Genomic DNA, 24,276 nt, shown 5'->3' on the forward strand with positions numbered 1-24,276 from the left:
AACAAGCCCAAAACAAGCGACCCCCCCCCCATCCCCATCCCATACTGTCTATGCCCCCCCCCCCCGCATAGACATATTATTAATTAATAATAAATAGTTTATTAATAATAAATAAACTGTGACGTAGGGACTGATTTTAAACTGTTGCTACAGATTGTCGATTTACATCCATGTGGACAGATTGGTTAACGTTAACTGTGCGCAGTTTTGCAAAACTGTAGCCTACACATGGTAACGTTACAGTTTATTTGTATTTTTTTTGTTTATTTATTATGTTTCTGTGAACATACATTATTTATCTGTTCATTTATTATGTTCTGTGAACAAACACAGAGCAATAATGCGGTGCATTTTGATGTCTTTGTCACAAGTTGAGCAAATTAATTCCCCAAGGTGATCGGCTGATTTAATGTGTGTGACAAGCTACATCTACCTTTAGCACAGCTCTCAATCTGTCTTGACTCGTTGTGTTTGGAGACAGTAAATCCAATGTCCGGAAGCCTCATTGAGGAGAACGGTGCTGCATTTTTAGCGCAATTTTCCACTGGACAAATTGCGATTGTTAACTCATGATTTCTGTTCTGTGCATTTGTGCGCACCAATCTTGCACTTCTATCTACTCCTCAACCAGACCACCTAAGTTAGAGACTTCGGGTTTTCGGCATTATGTTAAGGAAGGTCTAATCTCGGGAACGCACAAAAAAAATCCAGGAAAAAATCCAGGAAAAGATTTAGTGTTGTGATCCCATGAGGTGAGAAAATTGCGCTAAAACACTCACTGAGTTTTTATTACTTGTTTTAAATTATTTTCGAGGTCCGCTACATACTCTGCACAGTGCTTTTGAGTCATCCCCCACGACAGGTTGAATCCATACTTTTACTCCTTTTTCTTTCTTCCGACTTGCGCGTATTTTCATTTAAACGTCACGAGGTTTAAACAAAACGTCACTGACGTTTTCCTAACCATAAAAAAACAGACTGCCTCTGATTGGCTAACGTTAGTACTCGTTGACATCTGAGTCAACCCTGCTTTCTCCTGTGTGTATGGGAAAGGGGAGGGACAGAGGGAACATGCAAGACAAACTACGTTTAACATATAGGCAATATCTGTTTGACAACTTTTTATGGAGCTGGGAACAAGCCCAAAATAAGCAACTACACTTTAGAAACAAGCCCAAAAAAAACCGCAACCCGCGACTACCAATATTTGTAAGCGACTTTGCAGAAAAACAAGCCCAAAGTCGCTTATAATAAGCGGACTTGGCAACACTGAGTTGAACTATTATAGGACAGTAGATTAAGAGAAGAACACAGAATACAATTAGTGTGTCTTGTCATGATTGAAAGACTGCAGATCTGGGGTGCGTTTCCCGAAAGCATCGTTGGCCAACTATGGTCGCAAGTTCCGTCGTTACCAATAGAGTTCAATGGACATTGCGATGAACTTGCGACCATAGTTGGCCAACGATGCTTTCGGGAAACGCACACCAGGACTATGTGAGGCCTATAAATACCAGGTTGTGTTCTCATTCAGTGGACTGAATCTCTGGGTTCTGCCCTAGCAGTCTCTGTAATAATTTGCTTGTGACCCTCAAAGCATAGCTCGAGCCCTTAGACCTAATGGCGGCATCATTTTATATTGGTGCCAGTATATAGGAACACAAGCCAGTGGTGCACCACTGCTGAAGTTCCCCCCATGTAAGACTCTGACCTCTTAACCAGAGGGCAGCCAGCCTCTTCTTGTGGGTCTTAACACTTTTTGATAAAGGCCCTGACACACTTGTGAGAGTGGTATAATACCCATAGATTCAGGAGCAACCAGTATATGATAGATTATAAATAGATTTAGTAAGCATGACTCTCTCTGTTAAGTCCATAACTTAAATTGTTTAGTTTATATTTCACATTTAATAACTATTGACTATTTAAAAAAAGAGTAGTATTTAAAATATTTTTCAGCACACGCAATATAAGTACAAAAATACTGATTTTAATGAATTATTTTATTATTAAAAAATATAATTTTTTAACTAATTAAATCAATTTTAATCGATAATTTGATTTATTTTAACTTATTAAAATCAATAATTGTATTTATTTGTTAAAATATATAAAATATTCATTTATATTTAGTTTTTTAACAATAAAGGTTAAAAAGACTGCTTATATATTATATAATTTTCCTGCCAAAAAAAAAAGAAAAAACATAGGCTATTTAATGAATCCCTCTTAAAACACATGGTCTCCCTTTAGCCACACTCCCACTGAAAGTCCAGGAGAAACCCTATGGAAATGAAGATGTTTCTTCTAATTTCACACTTAGTGCTTGATCGCTTGGCTCTTATTATGTCTCATTTGGTTCTCCTCTTTGCCTCTGATGAAAGAGTGACAGGGAAGCCGAGACAGCACAAAGGGAGGCTTTCCATTTAAAGGCCGTTTGTTTGGACCATCATGTGGTACGCGCTTACTCAGTTTCTCATTAGCAACATTGCTTTTATATAAAATCTTTCTAATTTGATTAGTCAGAGTGACAGACTACAAACAAGAGGATGCTACACCCTGTCTTCTCTTGTTTAACTACCCTTCATTCTCACCCCTTTCTGGTTCATGAAAGAATGAGTCGTCCTTAAGAAAGGTGGCAAGGTCAATGGCTGCCACTGACCCAAAACACATCTGGCTGCTTGAAAGGACTGAGCTGAAGTGATGGAAAACTTAATTTTACACACACACACACACACACACACACACACACACACACACACACACACACACACACACACACACACACACACACACACACACACACACACACACCCACACACACACACACACACACACACACACACACACACACACACACACACACACACACACACACACACACACACACACAGTGCAAGTGTTAATGACCACAATCCTATCCAGAATCACTTCAGTTCATCTCAGCCGAATAACAGGGACATGGGAACAAAGAACAAAAGCTGCAAGGAAAGAATGCTGTTTTAATTAGTCCAAGATCATTTGATAGAATGGAGGTTTTGGACAGGCTTGACTTTCTCCCCCAGTCTGTCAAAACTCTGTCAAAATCCTTGTTAAGCAGCAACTAATTTGGGAAATTATGTCAGCTGTTAAGTGAAGAGTATAACACTCAAGGGGAGGGTGATTTGGGGAGGGTTTGGGTGATCGCTTGCTGGGCTTTGAGGCCGTGGTGCGAAAATGTTTTTTAAGGTGAAGAAAAGGGCTTTCCCTCTTGGACTAGGTCAAGACTTCTGTGCCTGGTAAGCCTGTGGCTTGATTGCAGGCAAGTTGGCTGAAAACCACAATGGAGTCATCTGGAGTCACTTTAGGCCGAGCAGTGAAGTCCCTGGTGCATGTTCCCTTCATGCTTTAGTCTGCGCAATATATACTTGTAAATTTTACAAGAAGTCTCTTTCACTCTATCAAATGCGTTCCGTATAATTTGATTATCTTAGGTTTGTAATGTTCAACGGGATGGATTTTTTTTAATGTGTTTATGTGAGTTGTTACACTAATGATCAGTAGGTCAACTGAAGGTAAATGTTCTGCATTTCTTTTCTTTTCGTGTATGTTCATTTCGTTTCTTTTCTCTTTTCTTTTTTCTTTCTCGTCTCTAATTAAAGCGATAGGTTACCAAAAAAAATTCTGTGATAATTGACTCACTTTCATGTCACCTGTATGACTTTTTCTTTTTTTTTTCTTTTTGAGTTTTTTTTTAATCCATACCATGAGTGAGAACTTTTGGATAAACTATCCCTTTAATACACTCCCTTTAATTTTTTTTTTACATTTTTTTTTTTTGTTAGTTTTGCTGTTGAGTCAGCATGTTTGTTTAATTTCAATAACCTATACTCAGTTGTTTTCTCGTTGTGAGGGAAAGAGTTTAATAATGCTAATGCTGGCTCCATTTTTAAGCTGCCTGAGGGCAGAAAAGCAAAAAATAGATGATTGTGTAAACATCAAAGTGTATCACCTTTTCTTTGTCTCCGTCTGAGCTATATTAATAGTACATATTTTTATACAGTGCAAGAAATTGAGAGTAAGAGAGAGAGACAAAAATAAATAGAGACCAGAATCGTTTGGCACGGCAATGTGGGGGTCTACAGGAAACCCAAGCCAATGCCAGTCCTCTCTATGCCTAGTGCCAGGGCCTGTTGGCAGTCTAGCAGGAGAATTTTGCCCTCTTTCCCACCTCATTCCTCCTGTGCTCAGTAATCTGGCCTGTGCATATGGGGAAAGCTGCTGAAAACGGTTCAGGTGCTCGTAAAGCCCTCCAGATATTTGATGCAGAGATACAAATGTGTCTATAACATGATAGTTTCTGCTGTCAGATCATTTTTTAAATCTAGCTAGATCTATGAGAAGGGATTGACTATTTGTATTACCTGTAGCCGGTTCTTAATCTGCCATTTTTGTCACATGAGCACATGTTTAATAATTCATACAAATAAATGTATACGGCTAAAATGTAACCATGGTAGAAAATAAAGAATTTTTCCCTTTCCTGTCCCATTTCTCCTTGTCTAGAGGTAAAAACAAACAAACTTGGATGTAAATCAAATATGTAAACCTTTGCTTTCTCATTTTCTTTGTAGTGGGAAGAAGTGAGTGGCTACGATGAGAATATGAACACCATTCGTACCTATCAGGTGTGTAATGTCTTCGTCGCCAACCAAAATAACTGGGTGCGCACCAAGTACATCCGCCGAAGAGGTGCTCAACGCATTCATGTGGAGATGAAGTTCTCAGTACGAGACTGCAGCAGCATCCCAAGAGTCCCTGGTTCCTGTAAGGAAACGTTCAACCTCTACTACTATGAATCAGACTCTGACACGGCCACCAAAGTCTTTCCCCCATGGATGGAGAACCCTTGGATCAAGGTGGATACCATTGCGGCCGATGAGAGCTTCTCGCAAGTAGACCTGGGCGGACGCGTGATGAAGATTAACACAGAGGTTCGCAGTTTCGGCCCCGTCTCCCGTAACGGTTTCTACCTAGCCTTCCAGGACTACGGCGGGTGCATGTCGCTTATTGCCGTGCGAGTGTTCTACCGGAAGTGCCCTCGCACCATCCGCAACGGAGCGATATTTCAGGAGACGCTTTCGGGAGCAGAGAGCACCTCACTGGTGGCGGCGAGGGGAGTGTGCGTCCCTAATGCCGAGGAGGTCGACGTTCCCATTAAACTGTACTGTAATGGAGATGGAGAGTGGATGGTCCCTATTGGCCGCTGTATGTGTAAAGCAGGGCACGAGGCTGTGGAGAATGGAACTGTTTGCAGAGGTAAGCATGCTTTTCTGCTAATGTGTAGTGGTCTTGTCATGTTGCACAAAACTCTTTTCATTTTTTGGTCACAGCTGCTACTGACCCTAAAAAGCAGAAATGTATTTGTTTGCTTGTCTGTGTGTTCTGGTTATCTGTCGTCTTTTCAGCACATTTTTCTTGTAGTCTCATATGCTGCAAAAAACATGCATCCTTAAAATATTATATATTTGCTTAAAACAAAATTGCAGTATATTTTAAGGCTTGTTCTCAGAGAGTATATTTCGGCAACACACCATTGGCAACATTTTTGTTTTGTTTTAAGCATAAGTAACAAAATACTGCCGTTTTGTCATAGCAAATGCTATTATTTTTAAACTATTATTATAATTATAAATAATTCAAATAATTGCAATTATTAGAATTTTATAAGATAGATAGATAGATATATTCTGTGAAAAGGAATTGATGATAACTATAATGATAAAGATATAGTTTTAAAAATAGTTCTAAATGTAAAAGAATAGCACACCACAACAATAGCAATATTGTTGGATTCATTTTCACAAGTATTTTTTCCAGCTGATGAATGATATAAACATTGACAGCCAATCAGAATCCATCCGTTTTAAAGAGGCAGACGACATAACAACAGCCCTTGCTTATAATAAACAAAACGAAATTGTGTGTTGGTGTGGATGCTAACATAGTAATCGTTATAGTCATCTTTATAATTATCGTTCTTGGTGTGACTGGGTCTTTTAATCTGCGCAATTTTGCTTTGTTAAATGAATCATATTTTAAGGATTTTTAGATGTTTGTATTGTAATTTTTTTTGTGTAAATGACCTACAAGCTACAGCATGTGTTTCCTACCAAGCTGAAGTTCTAGAAATGGCCCGCTGTTGATGTTGTGGTTTCACTGTGATATCCCAGGCAACTCAAACATGTTGATGTGGGTAGTATGGCTGTTTTTTCCCCCTTTCACAGTATCCCTGTGCAGCATCAATGTAAGCTGGCCCTTTCACAGCGTGTGAGCGTATTGATCGTTTCTTATCCAAACCCCAGTGCTCCTCTCCTTCAGCCTACCTCACCTGTAATTCAACTCGCTCTACAGTGGGAGCTCTCGTTTCGCCCGACGGCGGGCCCTGTTCCCACGGCAACGACAGCCTTCAGACAGGCTCCACGCTGACACAGACGACACAATAAAACGCCCACCTGTGTTTCAGACCCCCCCTCCCCTCCCTCTCGCACCCACTCGCACAGACAGACACACACATACTCGCTCAGCCTCTTCATGAGCCTGGCTGTAATTACCACCCCGGCTCCCCGTCTAGTCCAGGATGAGCTGTGATGATAGCCGCTCATTGCAGGCGCTAGCAGGGCGGCGCTCTGCCGATATGCATTCAATGACAGTTAATGAGTACGGTCACAATCCTTGCACAGGAGCACCTGCCGATAAATCGTCTAAGCAGTCTACTTTAAATTGAAGAGCTGACATAATTATACACATTTGGTTGTTTTTGATCGTCATGTACTTTACTGCATGCTATCGATTTTAATATTTCAAGAGTCTGCTTGGAATTGAGGTATCTCTATAAACACCTGGGTTTAAAAAACATACAATTGTGAAAGACAAATGGAGAGGCTCAAAGTCAAATCAAGCAAGCTATAGAAAGGTACTTGTTAAAGCCTTTCACATAACACTGTCAGTGTTTTGCTGAAAGACTGTTACTCCTAACAGAGAGAATAATGATCCTAATCACTGAGCATTTAGCTTATATTCATAAAGCATTTGTGAATATTAATTCATTGAGGAATATTTCATAATATTTTTTTGACAGCAGGCCCTGATTGCAAGTGAGAGAGTGCTAATGTCATGAAATTTCTCTAATCCCATGAGCTAAATGTTAATGAGGCGCTAGAACTGACCTTGGATCAGCACTCTTAAGGCTTGAGAAAACTTTGACGGAGCGTTTGATGATTAGCACTGCCTAGATGTGTTTTGAGGGTGTGAAAATGGCTAGATACATTTGAAAGGAATAGAGATAATTATTTTCTCAACTTTAGGATGGTTGAATGGATGGATGGATAATTTTTTATATGCATTTATTTATTTTCTTAAATATTATACATATTAACAATTTATAGCAATAAATCGTATAATTTATTAGTACATATAGAACTTATCATTAACCATTATTAATAAATTGTAAAAGTATTGCATGCAAAGTTAAACCTTATTGTAAAATGTTACTGAATTAGACAGACATATATAGTATATGTATAGATAGATAGATAGATAGATAGATAGATAGATAGATAGATAGATAGATAGATAGATTGATAGATTGATAAGTAGATAGATTTATTTTGAAAATAGTTTATTGATGGTGGTTGACTGTATGTACATAAGCGGTTTTGATCGAGGTCTGCCTTCAATTCATGAGCTATTTATCTCTCTGGCAGGGGAAAGCTGATACCGCTGCGTGAGACAATGTCAGGACTGTGGTCAGTGGTCGGGGGATGGGTTGATGCAAGAAAGAAGGGCTTTTAACTGCTGAGAGTTGGGCGTAATGAATTGATTTGTGAAAGATGTTTTCGCCGGGATGCCGTGGTATCCACTTACGTTCTTGGTTCCAAGAGGTCATAAGATCTGCAGATGAAAGATCTGTCTCACAGCAACTTTCACAACTCCACTAACACTTTATGCAGACACCTCGCTACAAACAAGCGTGTAATTATGCATGTTTCAATTAAGTCTTCTCCAGCACTTTCAACAGATAATGATTGGTCGATATGACGTCTGTCAAAATATTGACAACATACCAATTTACTTTTGCTTGTGATGGCATTGGCTTCTTGTCAGAAATTTGAGATTGTTTTACTAACAATATTAAATTTCCTCCCAGGGAGGCGCTGTAAGTTAATGAAGCAAGCCAGGTTCCTTTAGCAGAAATGTCCTTTATAAAGGCAGATCTGATTTCATTTAGAGCTGCGTTAGACGTGGACCCACTGGAGATGCACAGGGTCTTGTTCGGAGAACGTGTTCATTTGAAATGGTAGCAGAATACTCAGAAGAACATAATAGGAGACATGTTCATGGTTAGGGGCTCTAGGTCCACAATCAATGCTCATATTTTTTCCAAATTGTAATCTGATCACACAGTCTATGGAAAATGGGTTTAGAAGTGCAAACTATGGGAATATAAAACTAACTGTTGAGAACGTGTTGAATGTACATTGCAAGTAAAATTTAATTTGTTGTTTTTTAACTTGTTTTCCTGTTAAAATATCTTTTAAAAAAAATAAATTCACTTGAGAAGCAACACTGCATATTAATACTGATATTAAGACTTGATTTCAGAGAATATATCTTTAATATAAATGTATTTTTGTCTTACTGCAGTGACACCTTTTTCAGTAGTTAAAAAATGTACCTGGAAAACTGAAAAAAAAAGGCTAATTGAAAGTAGTATTTTTTGCAGTCTACTTTGACTAAAACCCATTAGGCAAGAACATCAGATGAACACAAACAAATGCAACGGCACTGGGGGACTTCTTGGTGAAGGTATTTTAAGCTACATAGCATTGTCGATGAAAGACAAAGTGCTTGCTTTGGCAAAGCTGATTGAGTGCAGACCTTCCACCTGTTGAGAAGTTCTCATGAACTTGAGTCTGATGAAAGAGAGCGAGCAGGTTTTACAGTGGTAAGCATTACTCGTCTGTTCTTCAGGAATGTGGTTGTGTGATCCAGATCCACAAGAGTTTATTTATGGCTCTGCAACGATAGATACAGCAGTTTCCCATATGGAGAAATATGTGTCTTTCTACACGAGTGTTTCATTTATGGCATCTAAATTTTAGACATTATAAATGGGAAATCTCTTAAAGCTGTTGATACAAAAATGCTACAACAGACGACACGTGAGAGGGACAAAACGTAAATAATAATGCTATGAATCATTTGCATCCTGACTTTTGTTTCTCACCACAGTTTTGGGCTTGAATTAGTAGGAGACAGTGGAGTGGTGGCACATTCATAGACAGAAGATTAAGGCTGAGGTTTGATGTAATTTTAAAGTAATTCTCAATACCGTATAATAAAAAAAGCTTAAGACAAACCATGTCCTGATGATATAGAGGTTGAGGAAAGGAGTAAAGGACAGTGTGTCCCTCTGGATTCCTGGTGCTGGCTACCTTCCACATAGACAAGGCTTTAGCGAAGAAGTCATCATGATCCACAGGCACCACTGTGACTCCCTTTATTTCCCATCTGCATCTGCTTTTAGTGATAGCTCTAATTGGCTAACAGCAAACACGGGGCACTGCAATGCTTATGGTCAGCCTGAAATCCCAGGGGTTCATGAAGCTAAACAAACAATTGTCCCAGTATCATCTTTCAGCCCTCATTGTTTAAATGAAGGGCTTTGCAGGTAGGAGACCATGTTTGGGATTTTGTTCCTTGAAGTTTTAAAAACTATATATATATATATATATATACTATACTATACTTTTTTTTATTTATACCACTTGAAATGTTAATATTTATTAGTATTTAAAGAAATGAACACTAACCATGATTAGTAAATGCTGTAAAAGTATTGCAAAAAAAAATTGAACTTTATTGTAAAATGTTCTGTTGATTATGGTGCATATGTCTCAGGTGTAATTGAGTATTTGCATTTTTTTTTTTTTTTACAGTTAGCCAAACGTGGATATAGACTTAATGCTGCAATTGTGATAGCTTGACCCATTGTGCTGTTGAATGAGCTTTTCTAGCGCTTTTTGAAATTAGACATGAAATCTAAACCATAATTCAATTAATGTGCTGAAGGTTTGAACAATAGATGAAAATCAATATTAGACACAGCTCTAATGCTCAATCTGTCCCAATAAAGTATTCAGTCACAAGCATTCATATAATCCCATGTTCATGGTTCATTGTAGTGCTGTTTCACTGAAGTGGCCTCTTACCACAGCCTCCCCTCATCACTTCATCAAGCAATTTTCTGCATTTTCTACTGCTGATGGACACATACATTTCAGAATAGCATGGCTGCAATGTAATGCAAACCTCTCGACTTTCTTTTCGGCCTTATTCCTCACCTATTGAGTATGTACAATACAACCTTTTTAGCAGCAATTTTCAGACAGCTTCAATCCACATCTGACCCATGGCACGCTTTTATGGCTGAGCTCCTAACTACTCTGCTCTTGCCAACCCTCCAGTCTGGACTCTAATTGGGAAAGTAAAGAACGTTAAGCAGTGAAATTAAACCCTCTCATACTGAGTTGTTCACTCTAGAGCCCAACACTGGGAGTGGGAGTGTGACAAAGAGCTCAAAGTGCTCTTGGTGACAGCAGACACACGGTAAAGCCAACAAGTCGAGTCCTTAGACTCGTCGCTTGCATGGCCAGAAAATAAAGATTCCTCTACGCTAGCCAAGGATTAGGATCACAAGTACCATAGGAGCTGTCTACCCACCTACCGAGACCCAGGGGAGTAGTGATACACTTTTATTTCATGTTGACTAGCCGTAATGGAGATTTCAGCTCTTCCAGGTGTTTTTTTTTTTTCTGCTCAGTTTTTTTTTTTTTTCTTTCTTATGAAGCAGAATAAATGTAACTTCTCTGAAAGCTAAAGATATCTCCCCACTCACCCACCCACACTTACTCCTTTGAGGAACACTCGTCATTTTTCTCTCAGCACATTCATCACTCCCTTGTAAGTGATAACGCCAAACTGAAACGACTGGGAACGGCCCAGAGCTCAGGGAGCATGATGTGTTAACTTGTTCCACATGCATCTCCGAGCAGCCAGTCATTAGCTCACATGTCCACTGGGATTCTCGTTGTTGGAGTCTCATGATCCTCAGAGGCTGTAATCACTATTCTGTGGCATCTCTGATCATTTGTGGGATTTCTCACGTCTTGTCTTTATTTCAGGACACCTTATGAGTTTTCAGAGATGAAAATCGAAGGGTTAAGAGGTCTATGCTGATGGAACGGTTTCTTCTAGCACAACTATGCCGAGGTGGAAAAGAGGTTAGGGGCTTGGTCTCCTTCAGAAGCCATGGATGTTTTTTTTTTTCCAATCATACATGGGACCTCTCACAAACGCCAGAAATCTCTTTCATCTGTTTTGATTCATGCTCTGACCACTGAAAGGCCTAGACAGGATGCAGTATCAGTTTGTCACGGGTCGAAAGAAAAGAAACAGGGCATGTGTCTTCTGAAGAGCTATAAGTCTGTGCTAACCGCTGGCAAATAACGAACAAGGGGTTACAGAAAGCGGGGCATGTTTTGTCACAAATACCATTCGATTCTGGGGAAGAAATCAGGATCAAATAGCAGTACAGCTGTTGTACCACTACGACAGCAACTGGTGATGGATGAATTCAATTGACATGCAAGCCAATATGAATTGCAATTCTTTAACCTTGAGTGACATTTGAGGTTAGTGCAGGGTTAGGAATTTGTTACACTTCAAGCCTTTTTCTGGAGATTTTGATAGATGGCTCTCATGCCGATGTGAGGCCAGTGCTGCAATCTGTGTCACGCTGCGTCTTTCTTTGCTGCAGGATTCCAGTTGTTCGCACTCTGTTGACCCCCAGCTATGCTCTGAAGGATATAGGCTACAAAGTGTGTCGTTTCCTGATCTGTCATATGACCTTACAAAGATCAATTAGGCGATCTTGTTACACTAGGTTCTCTAAGGTTTTACTTCAGTTTGATGCGCTCCACATGTGGCTCAAGAGAACTTTAAAAGGTTGTATTCTTTCATTTTAATAAAAAAAAAAAATATATATATACATATGTTTTAATTATTATTTATATATATATTTTTTATTTCTTAGCGGTGGTTAAAATAACATAAAGTATATGTATATTTATTTTTAGTAGATTTTTTTCTCTGGTGAAATACGATTCGTCATTGGGCGATTCTCACAACAATGCTTGATACTTACAGTTGTGCTTAAAGCCACGTGTCTTTCAAGGAGTGCCTCTTTCCTTCATGGGGATAGATTTGCAGAGTAGTAATGGATTCTAAAATAAGAAACCGTTGCTGACAAAAGGTCTCCCTACATGATGTCTCCCGTCCCCTCTCTCATGGTGATTAAAGATTAAACAAGAAAGTGGGTGAAGGGCAGAAGATAAGAGCATGTGTTCACCCCTTGAATGGATCATTGGTAATGGATGCCTCACAGTTGGGCTGACGTACTGTGCTAATATCAGCTGTTAGCTCTTCCGACAATGCAGGTCTCAAAAGAGCTATTTTCCTAACCCTTCAATATTTTGTTGCCTAAAGTGCAGTGTAAAAGCTTTGGGATCAAGGGATCAAAAAAGTAAAAGGCCAAAATTTGAAAAATAAAAGCATGCTATGACCAGTGTTAGTTGACTTCGAGTTGAATAGAGCTGAACTGTTGCTGCCAAATAGCATGAATGATAATAGAGAAACAAATGTTTGTCAGTAGTAGAATTCATATCGTTGAATTGTTTGTTGGGATTGTTTGTTTGATGACCCAGCACCTCTACAGAGCTTTGTATGATAACACTGAGAACAAATTAAGACAATCTAGTTTTTTTATTTGTCTGTGCTGAACTGCATGTTTTCTTACAGCTTTTCAGTTTGAAATTGAGCAGATTCACCTAAAGTCCTCCTCAGAAAAGTTTATCTTAATCAAACCTTTAGAGATTACTGTCAGATTATTCCCTGATCATTAATATGCACTTTACACTATCACTCACCTGTGAAATGCACCACAGGTAGAGAGGACTTTCTTTTTTTAGTTTTAAGACTTAACACTATGGGCCCTATCTTGCACCCAGCGCAATTGACTTTGTACACCGACGCATGTATCATTCCTATTTTGCACCCACGCAAAGCGGACTTTTCCCTCCACAGACGCACGTCGGTAAGTTAGGAAATACACTTGCACTCCCCAGGGCGGTTCAGCGCAAAGAGGAGGCGTGTTGCGGTCCAAACGTTCCTTCATGCTATTTTGCAGGTTTAGAAAACAATTGCGCCACTAACCAGGAAAAAATAGTTTAAAGTCAGTGGCGCGTTGCGCATGTTATTCATATGCTATTTTAAGGGCGCATGCTTGGCCATAATCAATGTCGCGTGTGCACAACGCGCATACACTTTGATTCTCTCATTTACACAGAAGCAGCAGTTTTCATTTTTGCAAATCATACATTATTACAATAGATAGATTTCTCCATTTCAATGTAACTTCTCTCTCTTTTACGGCCGTGACGAGAGCTTTGCTCTCCTTGGCTGTGAACCGCTCCTGGCGCGCGCCTGGCAAATCCGCCGTTACAATAGCAATCCGCCATGGAAAAAGCGTGTCTGCTCTTAAAGGGAATGTGAGATGACACTCTGATTGGTTTATTTCACGTTACGCCCAAACCACACCTATGAATAATGAAGCTACTTCAGACCAACCCATTTTAGATTTGCGCCGGCGCAAGAGTCATTTATCCTGCCGGGAAAATAGCAACAGCGCCCAAGACCCGCCCACAAAGTTACTTGCGCTTTGCGCTTGACACTTGTGTTTCAGATCGTTAAAATAGGGCCCTATTTGTGAATGTTTGATTTGAAGAATGTCAAGACTCTTACTGCAATCAGAAATGTGTTATAACCTAAAACATAATTTTGCATATCACATCAATTGTTTTTAAAATAATTTTTCATGTCGTACTTTTTTTGCATCTGTTTTTTTGAGTAGGCTCCAATTACGGTTAGATAATACATGACCAAGTTTTTTTTTTTTTTTATACATTAATTTATATTGCAATTGAGCTTGACAGTCAGTGATCAGCATACATTTTAGTTGCTTTGACATTCTGATTACTCCTTTTTGTGCATATTTAAAATGTGCCAGGTTTGATGTCTATGATGTCTTCAGTGTCGTAAGCAAGCACAATTGTAGCGTGTTTGAAGTTGATGATAAATAATTAAAAAACAATTGCTGTTCAAATTCCAGCCAAATTTATACAAGCCTAAGAATTCAACATTTTGATTGCCCCAAGCACTGCAATGCAAATTACACAATCTAATGAGCTATTCTTAGACTCTGTGAACATCTAGAGCCTCACACTGGGAGATGGATATCTTCTCACCACCGCTGTTCTAAATTTTTGTTTAGGAAATGGAGTTCATCTAGAGGATACCATCACATACTCACCTGCTGTTTGCTTGAAGATATATAAATCTATATATGAAGTGAGTCTTCTTTGGACTCCATTTTAGAAGGGCTAAAGTAAATATACAACAACTAATACAGGCCTCAGTCTGAGCGAATTCTTGCCAAGTTCAACATTCTGCGGACACCAAATTCATCCCGTCCTGAGCAATGATTTGTTTCTCACTTGTCTGTGGTTTTATTTGGCACACTTAGACAGTGTCCTCTTGAAGAGTACTTGTTTAATCACAGAAACTCTGTCGCCATTATAGACGTCGAGCTTTGCCTCATGCTGTGTTATTTTTGCTGTTTTGCACTTAAGAAGGCCTTTCAAGTGGTGTACTGTAGTTTAAAACATTGTTTCAGTCCTATACTTTCAGACGGATTTACTTGAGACACTAATAGGCTAATGTTTGAGCCAAAAAAGAATAAGCAATAATGAATACATGTTTTGTGTATAGACCAAATGAAATGCAGAGCTGTGTGGTCCATGCAGCATGTCTCTGGAGTGCATTCTTCTGCAGCAGTGTACATAATGAATAGCCTTGTGTGCCTAGTAAACTAGAATTAAATAGGTAATCCCTCTTTCAGTTCCCTTCCAGAGTAATATTAAAACAAACACACTGCTCATAAATAAATGCAGCTAATCATTAATATATTTTTCTCTCTGTTTCTTTTCTTTTTTATGTTTGGATTTTCAATCTCTCCACAGATTTTGGGCACACACTGAATTGAATTTCTTGGCTTGCTTGCAGACTTAGTACATTTGGCAACTCAAAGCATACGTGCTGGACATCATGGAGAAAACTGATGACTCAGTGATTCACTGGGTTTTCTTCAGCGTTAAAATCTTTTATATTTCGATCGGACTGAATTTGAATACACAGTAGGCTATATCTCCTTGCATGTGGAACAGAGGATGGTTAACTCTGTTCTCATGAAAAGGAACATTCCAAGACTAATACGATAATACCCGGTTTCTAATGATGGAATAGAATGTGGGGTGGTAAGTGAGGCCTGGACGATCTCCAATTATAAATAGTGGCCTTGTGGATACTGAGGTGCTTGGAGAGCTGCAGAATATGGGACAGGAATCCTATAAGGAAGCCACATGATGGTGATGCTGGCTTGAAAACATCCAACAGGTACCGCATTGCTTGAGTCCACTGCGGAGACCACAATTCTGTTGATGCAATATGAAATATTTTGTACTTTGAGTTTCAAAGAAACCTGGATTCATTCAAAAGAAAATACATTCATATACATTCTAAAATAAATGTGGATTGTGGTGAGAAAGTTGTGCACATGTTCATTCACCAAGATAGAAACATTTTGGTTTACACATGCATATTGCTTCTGAAAGTAAAAGCAAATAATTTTTTTTTTTTATTATTATTATTGTATTAGTCCACTCAATATTATGTTTTTAAATTAAACGTTAAAAAAATGTAATAGCATTGTATATATATATATATATATAGTTGATGACCATATACGTATACTATATGCATAGTCTGTTTTAGTCCAGTGTTATCAAATCAAGGCTACTGGCACTGTAGTGGTATGTGGGGAGGTTTGGGCTGGGCGAGGAGGCGCCTGTACATGCTAGTTCTCAAGGCGGCTCACTTTTCTCAAGCTGGTGCCAGCAGACTGTGTGGTGGCACCACAGTGGCTCACCAAACTGGCAGCCCTGCTTCAGACGAGTAGGCCGGCTTTAGGATCGGAGGACCGGCAGGAATGGATTAGAGCCTGTTATTAATGACTCTCTTTGTCCCTCTGGCATTTTGCAAGCTAAGAATGAAAATAGGGCTGTCGTAAAAGCTTTTACATTTACATTTAGTCATTTAGCAGACGCTTTTATCCAAAGCGACTTACAAGTTAGGACTAGATTAAGCGAGTCATCATGAAGAGGCAAAAACAAAAAACAAAAGCAACGCAAGAAGTGCTCAAGATACGAAGTTCAGGCATTATTCAGAGTAGCATAAGCCCAATAAGTGAGGTTTTAGAGGGAAAGTTTTTTTTTTTTTTTTATGAGGTTAAGTGCTCACGGAAGAGATGGGTTTTCAGCTGTCTTTTGAAGGTTGTCAGGGATTCTGTATTCCGGATGAGGGAGGGGAGAGCGTTCCACCAGCATGGAACTGTGAATGAGAATGTTCTGGACAGTGATTTTGTGGCTCTCTGTGATGGAACCACAAGACGTCGCTCGTTGACCGATCGTAGGCTTCTGGTAGGGATGTAGGCTCGTAGTAGTGAGTGAAAGTAGGAGGGAGCTGAGCCTGTGATAGATCTGTAAGCAAGCGTCAATGCCTTGAACTTGATGCGAGCAGCGAGAGGTAGCCAGTGCAGAGAGATGAACAAAGGAGTGACGTGGGCCCTCTTGGGCTCGTTGAAGACAAGACGAGCTGCAGCATTCTGGATCATCTGAAGAGGTTTGGTTGCACATGCTGGAAGTCCAGCCAGAAGAGCATTGCAGTAGTCAAGCCTAGAAATGACCAGGGCCTGGACGAGAAGTTGTGTTGCATGCTCAGTTAGGAAAGGCCTGATCTTCCTGATGTTGTGCAGTGCAAACCTGCATGATCGAGCTGTCTTTGAAATGTGATCTGTGAAGGTCAGCTGGTCATCAAACATTACTCCCAGATTTCTGACCGACCTTGATGGGGTGATTGATGATGAATCTAGCTGGATAGTGAAGTCGTGCTGTAGAGACGGATTGGCAGGGAGGACGAGAAGCTCAGTCTTTGCCAGGTTGAGCTGCAGGTGATGTTCCTTCATCCACGTCGAGATGTCCGCCAGACAGCTTGAGATCCGTGCAGCTACTGTGGGATCATCTGGTTGAAATGAGAGGAAGAGCTGTGTGTCATCAGCATAGCAGTGGTAGGAGAAGCCGTGTGCTTGTATGATGTGTCCCAGTGATGTGGTGTAGATGGAGAAGAGGAGGGGTCCCAGCACTGAACCCTGAGGAACACCTGTGGTCAGTTGATGAGATCTGGATACCTCGCCTCTCCATGCGACCCTGAAAGACCTACCTGTGAGATAGGACTCAAACCAGTGGAGGGAAGTTCCTGTGATGCCCAGTGATGAGAGGCTGGACAGAAGGATCTGATGATTCACAGTGTCGAAGGCAGCGGACAGATCCAGGAGAATGAGGACTGAAGATTTGGAAGCAGCTTTTGCGATCCGTAGGGCTTCTGTGACTGACAGTAGTGCAGTCTCAGTTGAATGCCCTTTCTTGAAGCCAGATTGGTTGACATCCAGCTGGTTGTTTAGAGACAAGAAGGATGTTACTTGGTTGAACACAGCTCTTTCAAGTGTTTTCGCAATGAATGGTAGGAGAGAGATAGGTCTGTAATTGTCTACAAATGATGTGTTTAGTGTTGGTTTTTTAAGCAGTGGAGTAACCCGAGCCTGCTTGAATGCTGTAGGGAAGGTGCCAGTATGGAGGGATGAGTTGATGATGTGTGTGAGTGCTGGTAGAAGTGTGGGAGAGATGGCTTGTAGAAGGTGTGAGGGGATGGGGTCTAGAGGGCAGGTGGTAGGATGACTGGAGAGGAGAAGTGTAGATACTTCTTCCTCGGTTAGCGGAGAAAAGGAGGACAGAGGGTTATTGGCTGTGGAAGGGGTCAGTCTGGGTTCCTGTGTGTGTGGAGCTGAGAACTGACTGCTGATAGATGTTGTTTTGTTGGTGAAGAAGTTTGCAAAGTCGTCAGCAGTTAAAGAGGAGGTGGGTGGTGGTGGAGGTGGACAGAGGAGAGAGTTGAATGTCTTGAAGAGTGATCGTGTGTTGGAGGAGCTGTTGATCTTGTTGTGGAAGTAGGAAGATTTTGCAGCATGAACATCAACAGAAAAGGAAGAGAGGAGAGATTTATACATACTCAGGTCAGATGTGTCTTTTGATTTGCGCCATTTCCTCTCCGCTGCCCTGAGTTCGGTCCGGTGTTCACGAAGAACCTCAGACAACCAGGGGTTGGAGGGAGTAGCGCGTGCTGGCCTGGAGGAGAGAGGGCAGATAATGTCTAGAGAAGAGGTTAGAGTGGAGCATAGGGTATCCGTTGCGGTATTCACATCCAGAGATGAGAATTGTGAGGGTGAGGGAAGAGAAGATGACACGGCCGAGGAAAGATGGGAGGGAGAAAGTGAGCGCAGGTTTCGCCTGAAAGTGACTGGTGGGGGGGTTGGTGGTACAGGGGTAGAGAGATGTAGACTGAAAGTAATGAGGAAATGATCTGAAACATGGAGAGGTCTCACCAAGATGTTGTCTGTGATGCAGTTTCGTGTGTAAACCAGGTCCAGTTGGTTGCCTGATTTGTGAGTACCTGTGGTGATAAGTCGTTTGAGATCGAAAGAGGCTAGGAGAGAGATGAAGTCAGTTGCATGCGGCTTTTCGAGATGGATGTTGAAGTCACCGAAGACTAGAAGTGGGGTGCCGTCCTCAGGAAAAGAGGACAACAGCACATCCAGCTCCTCTACGAAGTTTCCCAGCTGACCTGGGGGGCGATAAATGACTACAATATGGATCTTATTGGGAGTTGTAAGTGTTATAGCATGATATTCAAATGAGTTGTTGTTGCATAGAGAAGACAGTGCTGAGTAATTCCAATTGTTAGAAATGAGAAGCCCTGTACCCCCACCCCTCCCAGACTGGCGAGGGGAGTGAGAGAAGGAGAAATTGCTAGAGAGAGCAGCGGGGGTTGCTGAGTCTTCTGGACGAATCCAGGTCTCAGTCAAGCCCAAGATACTAAGAGTAGAATGAGATGCAAAGGCTGGAATAAAGTCAGCTTTATTGACTGCTGACTGACAATTCCATAGACCCACGGAAAGAGAGAGAGGTGTGTGCGAGGATGAGAGAATGGGACGTAGATTAGCAGTATTGCGCTGCATTTTGCGTGTGATGAAAGGGCGTTGCCGAGAGATAACAGGAATGTATTGAAAGCACATGTTGAGTAAGGTGAAGAATACGATAAAAAGTGGGAAGGGAAAGGGAGAAGGAGATACTTAAGTGCCTTCCTGGTGTCCTTGCTCGGTGGAGTCGCGCAGGTAGAGTCGCTGGTCTTTACCCGAGTCGGTCTTCACACGAGGAGGCTGAACATGAGAGCTGAACGCTTCCGCTGACGCTTCCGCGACAGCGCGCAAATTACATAGATATAGATATACTGCTATCACTGCTTGAGTGAGGACAGCTGTCTCAGTCGGCCAATTAAGTCATAAAGCGAGAATGGGGCAAATCGAAACTGCTAGGAGTCAATACTTAAGTGCTATTAGAACTGCAATAATAATAATAATTTCCACGCGCGGCCGTTGATTAATGTAGCAACGCGTCTAAATAAAATACAGAATTATGTGAAGTTAAAAAAGGAAAGTAAACAGAGAATCGAAGATAGTCTTACCTTGAGTCAAATACAACACTGAAATAACAGGAGAACTGAGTATTCTGAAAAACCACTAGCGCGCTCTTGCCGTGCGTCCTCTTAAGCTGACCGCTCGCTGGTCCTGAATAAGTGGCCTGAAACTCTTCCAGTTATATCTATTCTTACAGTTGCTGTCTCAGTCGGCCAATTAAGTCATAAAGCGAGAATGGGGCAAATCGAAACTTGAGTCAAATACAACACTGAAATAACAGGAGAACTGAGTATTCTGAAAAACCACTAGCGCGCTCTTGCCGTGCGTCCTCTTAAGCTGACCGCTCGCTGGTCCTTTTTGGTGAAACCAAAGGGAAAGCAGAAAAAAGGAAAAAAAAAACTCATAGCTTTAGTCGAGACTAACCAACAATGATAAATATGCCTGTAAGACCACATTTCTCTTTTCACAGTACTAAGACGTAGGCCTTGCTGCACGCAGACTGCTTTCTCAGACTGCCACTGACAGAATATATATAAGTTTGGGGTTGGTGAGACTGAAAGAAGTCTCTGATGCTGACCAAGCCTGCATTTATTTGATCCGAAAATTCAGCAAAAAGTAATATTGTGAAATTATATTACAATATAAAATGATTGTTTTATATATATATTATATTTTAAAACATAATTTATTCATGTGATGGCAAAACTGAATTTTCAGCAGCTATTACTTTTAGTGCACATGATGCTTCAGATAGAATTCTTATATACTCAAGTCACATTTATATACATCTTATATACTCAGGTCCTCAAGAAACATTTCTTATTATCGTGATGCATTCATGCAGCATTCTTTCATGACTAGAAAGTAAAAAAAAAAGAAAAACAGAATTTATTCAAAATAGAAATCTTTTGCAACATTATAAATGTCTATTAATCAATTTAATGGATCCTTGCTGGATTGAAGTATTCATTTCTTAATTAATAATATATTTTTTTAATTTATGTGTGTTTTTTCATCTGCAAACATTCTGTTCTTTGCTTATATTTATATTTATATCCTTATATTTACTGGAACAGCCCAGTAGTGGGGGCAAACTGGACTTTGTATTGCTGTCCTGTCTAATAGAGCTGTATGATGATCTATCTATCTATCTATCTATCTATCTATCTATCTATCTATCTATCTATCTATCTATCTATCTATCTATCTATCTATCTATCTATCTATCTATCTATCTATCTATCTATCTATCTATCTATCTATCTATCTATCTATCAATCTATCTATCTATCTATCTATCTATCTATCTATCTATCTATCTATCTATCTATCTATCTATCTATCTATCTATCTATCTATCTATCTATCTATCTATCTATCTATCTATCTATCTATCTATCTATCTATCTATCTATCTATCTATCTATCTATCTATCTATCTATCTATCTATCTATCTATCTATCTATCTATCTATCTATCTATCTATCTATCTAATGTTTATTTCTTTCAAGTTTAAAGGCAGATTTTTGCTCATAAGGGAAAGTTGTAGAAACCAGACCATTAGGCTAATTGTTTTTAAAGTACTCTTTATTGTCAGAACATAACAAACACTTCATGTTTTTGAATTCCAGTCATTTTTCCTAAATATAATAATAAATAATAATAAATATCTCAGTAGAAAAATTATGCATGTGCTAACAGGTGATATTGTTTCAAGTCATGAAACGGGTTTGTGTTGCCTGACTTTGATGGCACAGTATCTTCAGCACAGTTTGCAGTGCAGGCTCCAATAATTTTTTATTAATAAATGTTTTGTCTCCTATAAATGCACATTTGACAGTAGCTTGAGTTGACAGCAGTTGATTGAGTTAGGATGCAGATGTAAATGTTTATTAACAAAAACCGTAAAAACAAAAATCTGTAAAAAAAAAACTAAAAAAACAACAACAAATTTGAATATGGTAAAATGTAAATATTCTGACTGTTTGGGTTTTATTGAAATTAACCATTGGTCTTCCATAGTAGAATACATTTAGATCATGATAACCACATTTAAAACCACACACATAGCAACTCACTACCAGGTAAAATGTAACTATATTGTTTCTAAGGTATTTTATGAAAAACAGTAGCTTAATTAGGTGACGTTTAGTATAAATGCACAAATGTTATAGCCTAATCACAAAAAAATACTGTAATTATTTTCTATTGCTCATTTAATACATTTAATACATGTCTGCATTAATAATATAATAAAATTCTATTTGAATATCCCATATTTCTGCCACAATACCATGGTCCAGTTAGTACAGTAATGGTGATATGTAGATTGAAAAGCCTTCTGACTGTATCATTGCACACAGCGTTTCTCCTTTCTGTCAATGTCAGAGCTGTTTCATCTGACATTAAAGTACTTTAAATCACAGAGGCATTTGTGCTCTTTGCTGAATTCAAGTGCTTCTCACTGGATCTCACGGCGCTGTTTAGTGGTCACGTGACCGAGACCAATCTATCAGCAAGTAAACGCATCTGCTCTAGTAAGCGCTGCTTTGTTCCGCTTTTGGCGCTTAAACATGATATCGAACATTTATTGAACTCTTGTTCTCGTTTTATCAAGAAAAATTATATCATGATAATTATCGTTATCAATTTATCGACCAGCCCTAGCTTGCACATTTACTATAATTAATTCCATAATACTTTTGGAAAATTTCTGCAATTTTCTCAATCATCCATGATTATCAATAGCAAGAATTAGATGTAAGTAGTAAACGACAGTGAGCATAATAAATCATTGACTAGGCTTGAACGGCATGGGACATGGTTGACTTTGACACTTTGGAATTTGGCACGATCAAAAGGAGATTTTTCGATCTCAGTGGAAAAAAGGCTTGTGGAGACCTAAAATAAGTGCCAACTGACACTGAAGCTCGTAAGGTGATGTCGCTCCCTCCCCATACAGCTATAACAGCTCCTCCTTGTGACCCTTTTACCATAAATAGAATGACACATATTGATTTGGGGACAGGGTTTTCACACATTGACCTATTTTGCCAACAGATCACTTTGGCTCAATAACAAAGCCCACCAGAAAGCAATGATCTTCAATGGGGCAGTGGATTCACAACCATACCTTCTCCGTGTATTAATTGTTGTTTATGTACAGCTGATCCCACTAATGAATACGCCCTGGTCCTATAACAACACAGTTCCCAGGTCCCTCCCTCTCCGTGTTCTTGTGAGAGTTCCAAGTTCAACTTTTGAATGGCCCCCACTCACAGCAGCATATCAGATGACATCTAGTGCACACATTAAAGCAATCTAAATAATCTCTTTAGCTGCTTAGATGTTAGAAAGGTAAAGGATGCTCATCATGTGCTCAGAAGTATTTGCATTGCGTTTTATATGTATCGACATACAATTGTTTGCATTCTTAAACAATGACTGGTAAAATCTAGTGATGTTAAAGGAATGGTTAACCCAGTAATGAAATTCTGTCACTATTTACTCACCCTAGAGTAAAATTAATGCATATGACATTTTTTTATAGGATATTTGAAATGATGCAAAGGTGAACATGAAGCTATTTGCATTTACAAAGCACATTATAAGTGAACCACGCTGGTACTGTGTACATCTGGATGGCTTCAATTCATTTGTGTTCACATACAGGCTAAACCTTTTGCACATTTTGGTGTCTCACCCTCATCATCTCAGCTGCACAACATTTTCTCCACTCACACTCTCCATCAACTCTGCGTAGAACTTGCCAGAAACAGCAAAGACTGCTGATGCTGCACTGCGTGAGTCATTTGCATAAGGTAAACATTGACCCATTGACTAGTTAAAATAAGTAGTTGTGCAAGCATGTCTGAGGTCTTTCAACAAGACCTCAAACGTACATGCCAACAGTATGTTCTGTTTTAGATGCTTTTGCTAGAGAAATAAATAGAAATTAAACAAGTTATTGAGAATGCATCAAAGCACAGGCTCAGACACTTGAGGTTGGCCTCTAAGGTTTGTTTTTTGACACTGCACATAGAGCTGTTGGCACAGTCCATGTCCTTGTTACAGGGCAACATTTGACTTTGTCTGTCAGTAAAATGTTTGAGGGAAAATGCAAGATGGATTTGAAGACTAATGTTTGGTTTCTGATTGTCCAAACTGTCAGTATTTGGGCTGAGTATTGATATAGATTTAAAGATTTGGTTCAATTCCAATTTACAAGCTTTCGATTTATTTTGATTCAGTTCCATTTCACAAGCTATCAGTTAGATTTGATTCTGTTCTTATTCACAATTCACTCTCGAATTTTGATTCAGATTTTATTCATTTCAGTTGTCAATTTGGCGAATTTTTTTGATTTCTTCCCATTATTTCACGGTACATGGAAACTTGAAAAGTTCAAGTTTAAAAAAAAATTGTAATTGAGAAAATCAACTTATTTACTCTGTATAATCCCCCATTGTCA

General features: G+C 39.5%; 1 protein-coding gene across 3 annotated transcripts in view; it reads left to right on the forward strand.

Moving 5' to 3' along the window:
• The window catches only part of ephb2b (eph receptor B2b), a 142,130-nt gene that overhangs the window by 62,145 nt on the left and 55,709 nt on the right, over positions 1-24,276 (forward strand). For all 3 annotated transcript variants that reach the window (XM_081357149.1, XM_081357150.1, XM_081357151.1), the window contains one exon: positions 4,614-5,298. In XM_081357149.1, the coding sequence (XP_081213275.1) occupies positions 4,614-5,298 (685 nt within the window). The remainder of the gene's footprint in view (positions 1-4,613; positions 5,299-24,276) is intronic.

Source organism: Scardinius erythrophthalmus, assembly GCF_964197995.2.
Source record: "Scardinius erythrophthalmus genome assembly, chromosome: 25".
Classification (NCBI taxonomy): domain Eukaryota; kingdom Metazoa; phylum Chordata; class Actinopteri; order Cypriniformes; family Leuciscidae; genus Scardinius; species Scardinius erythrophthalmus.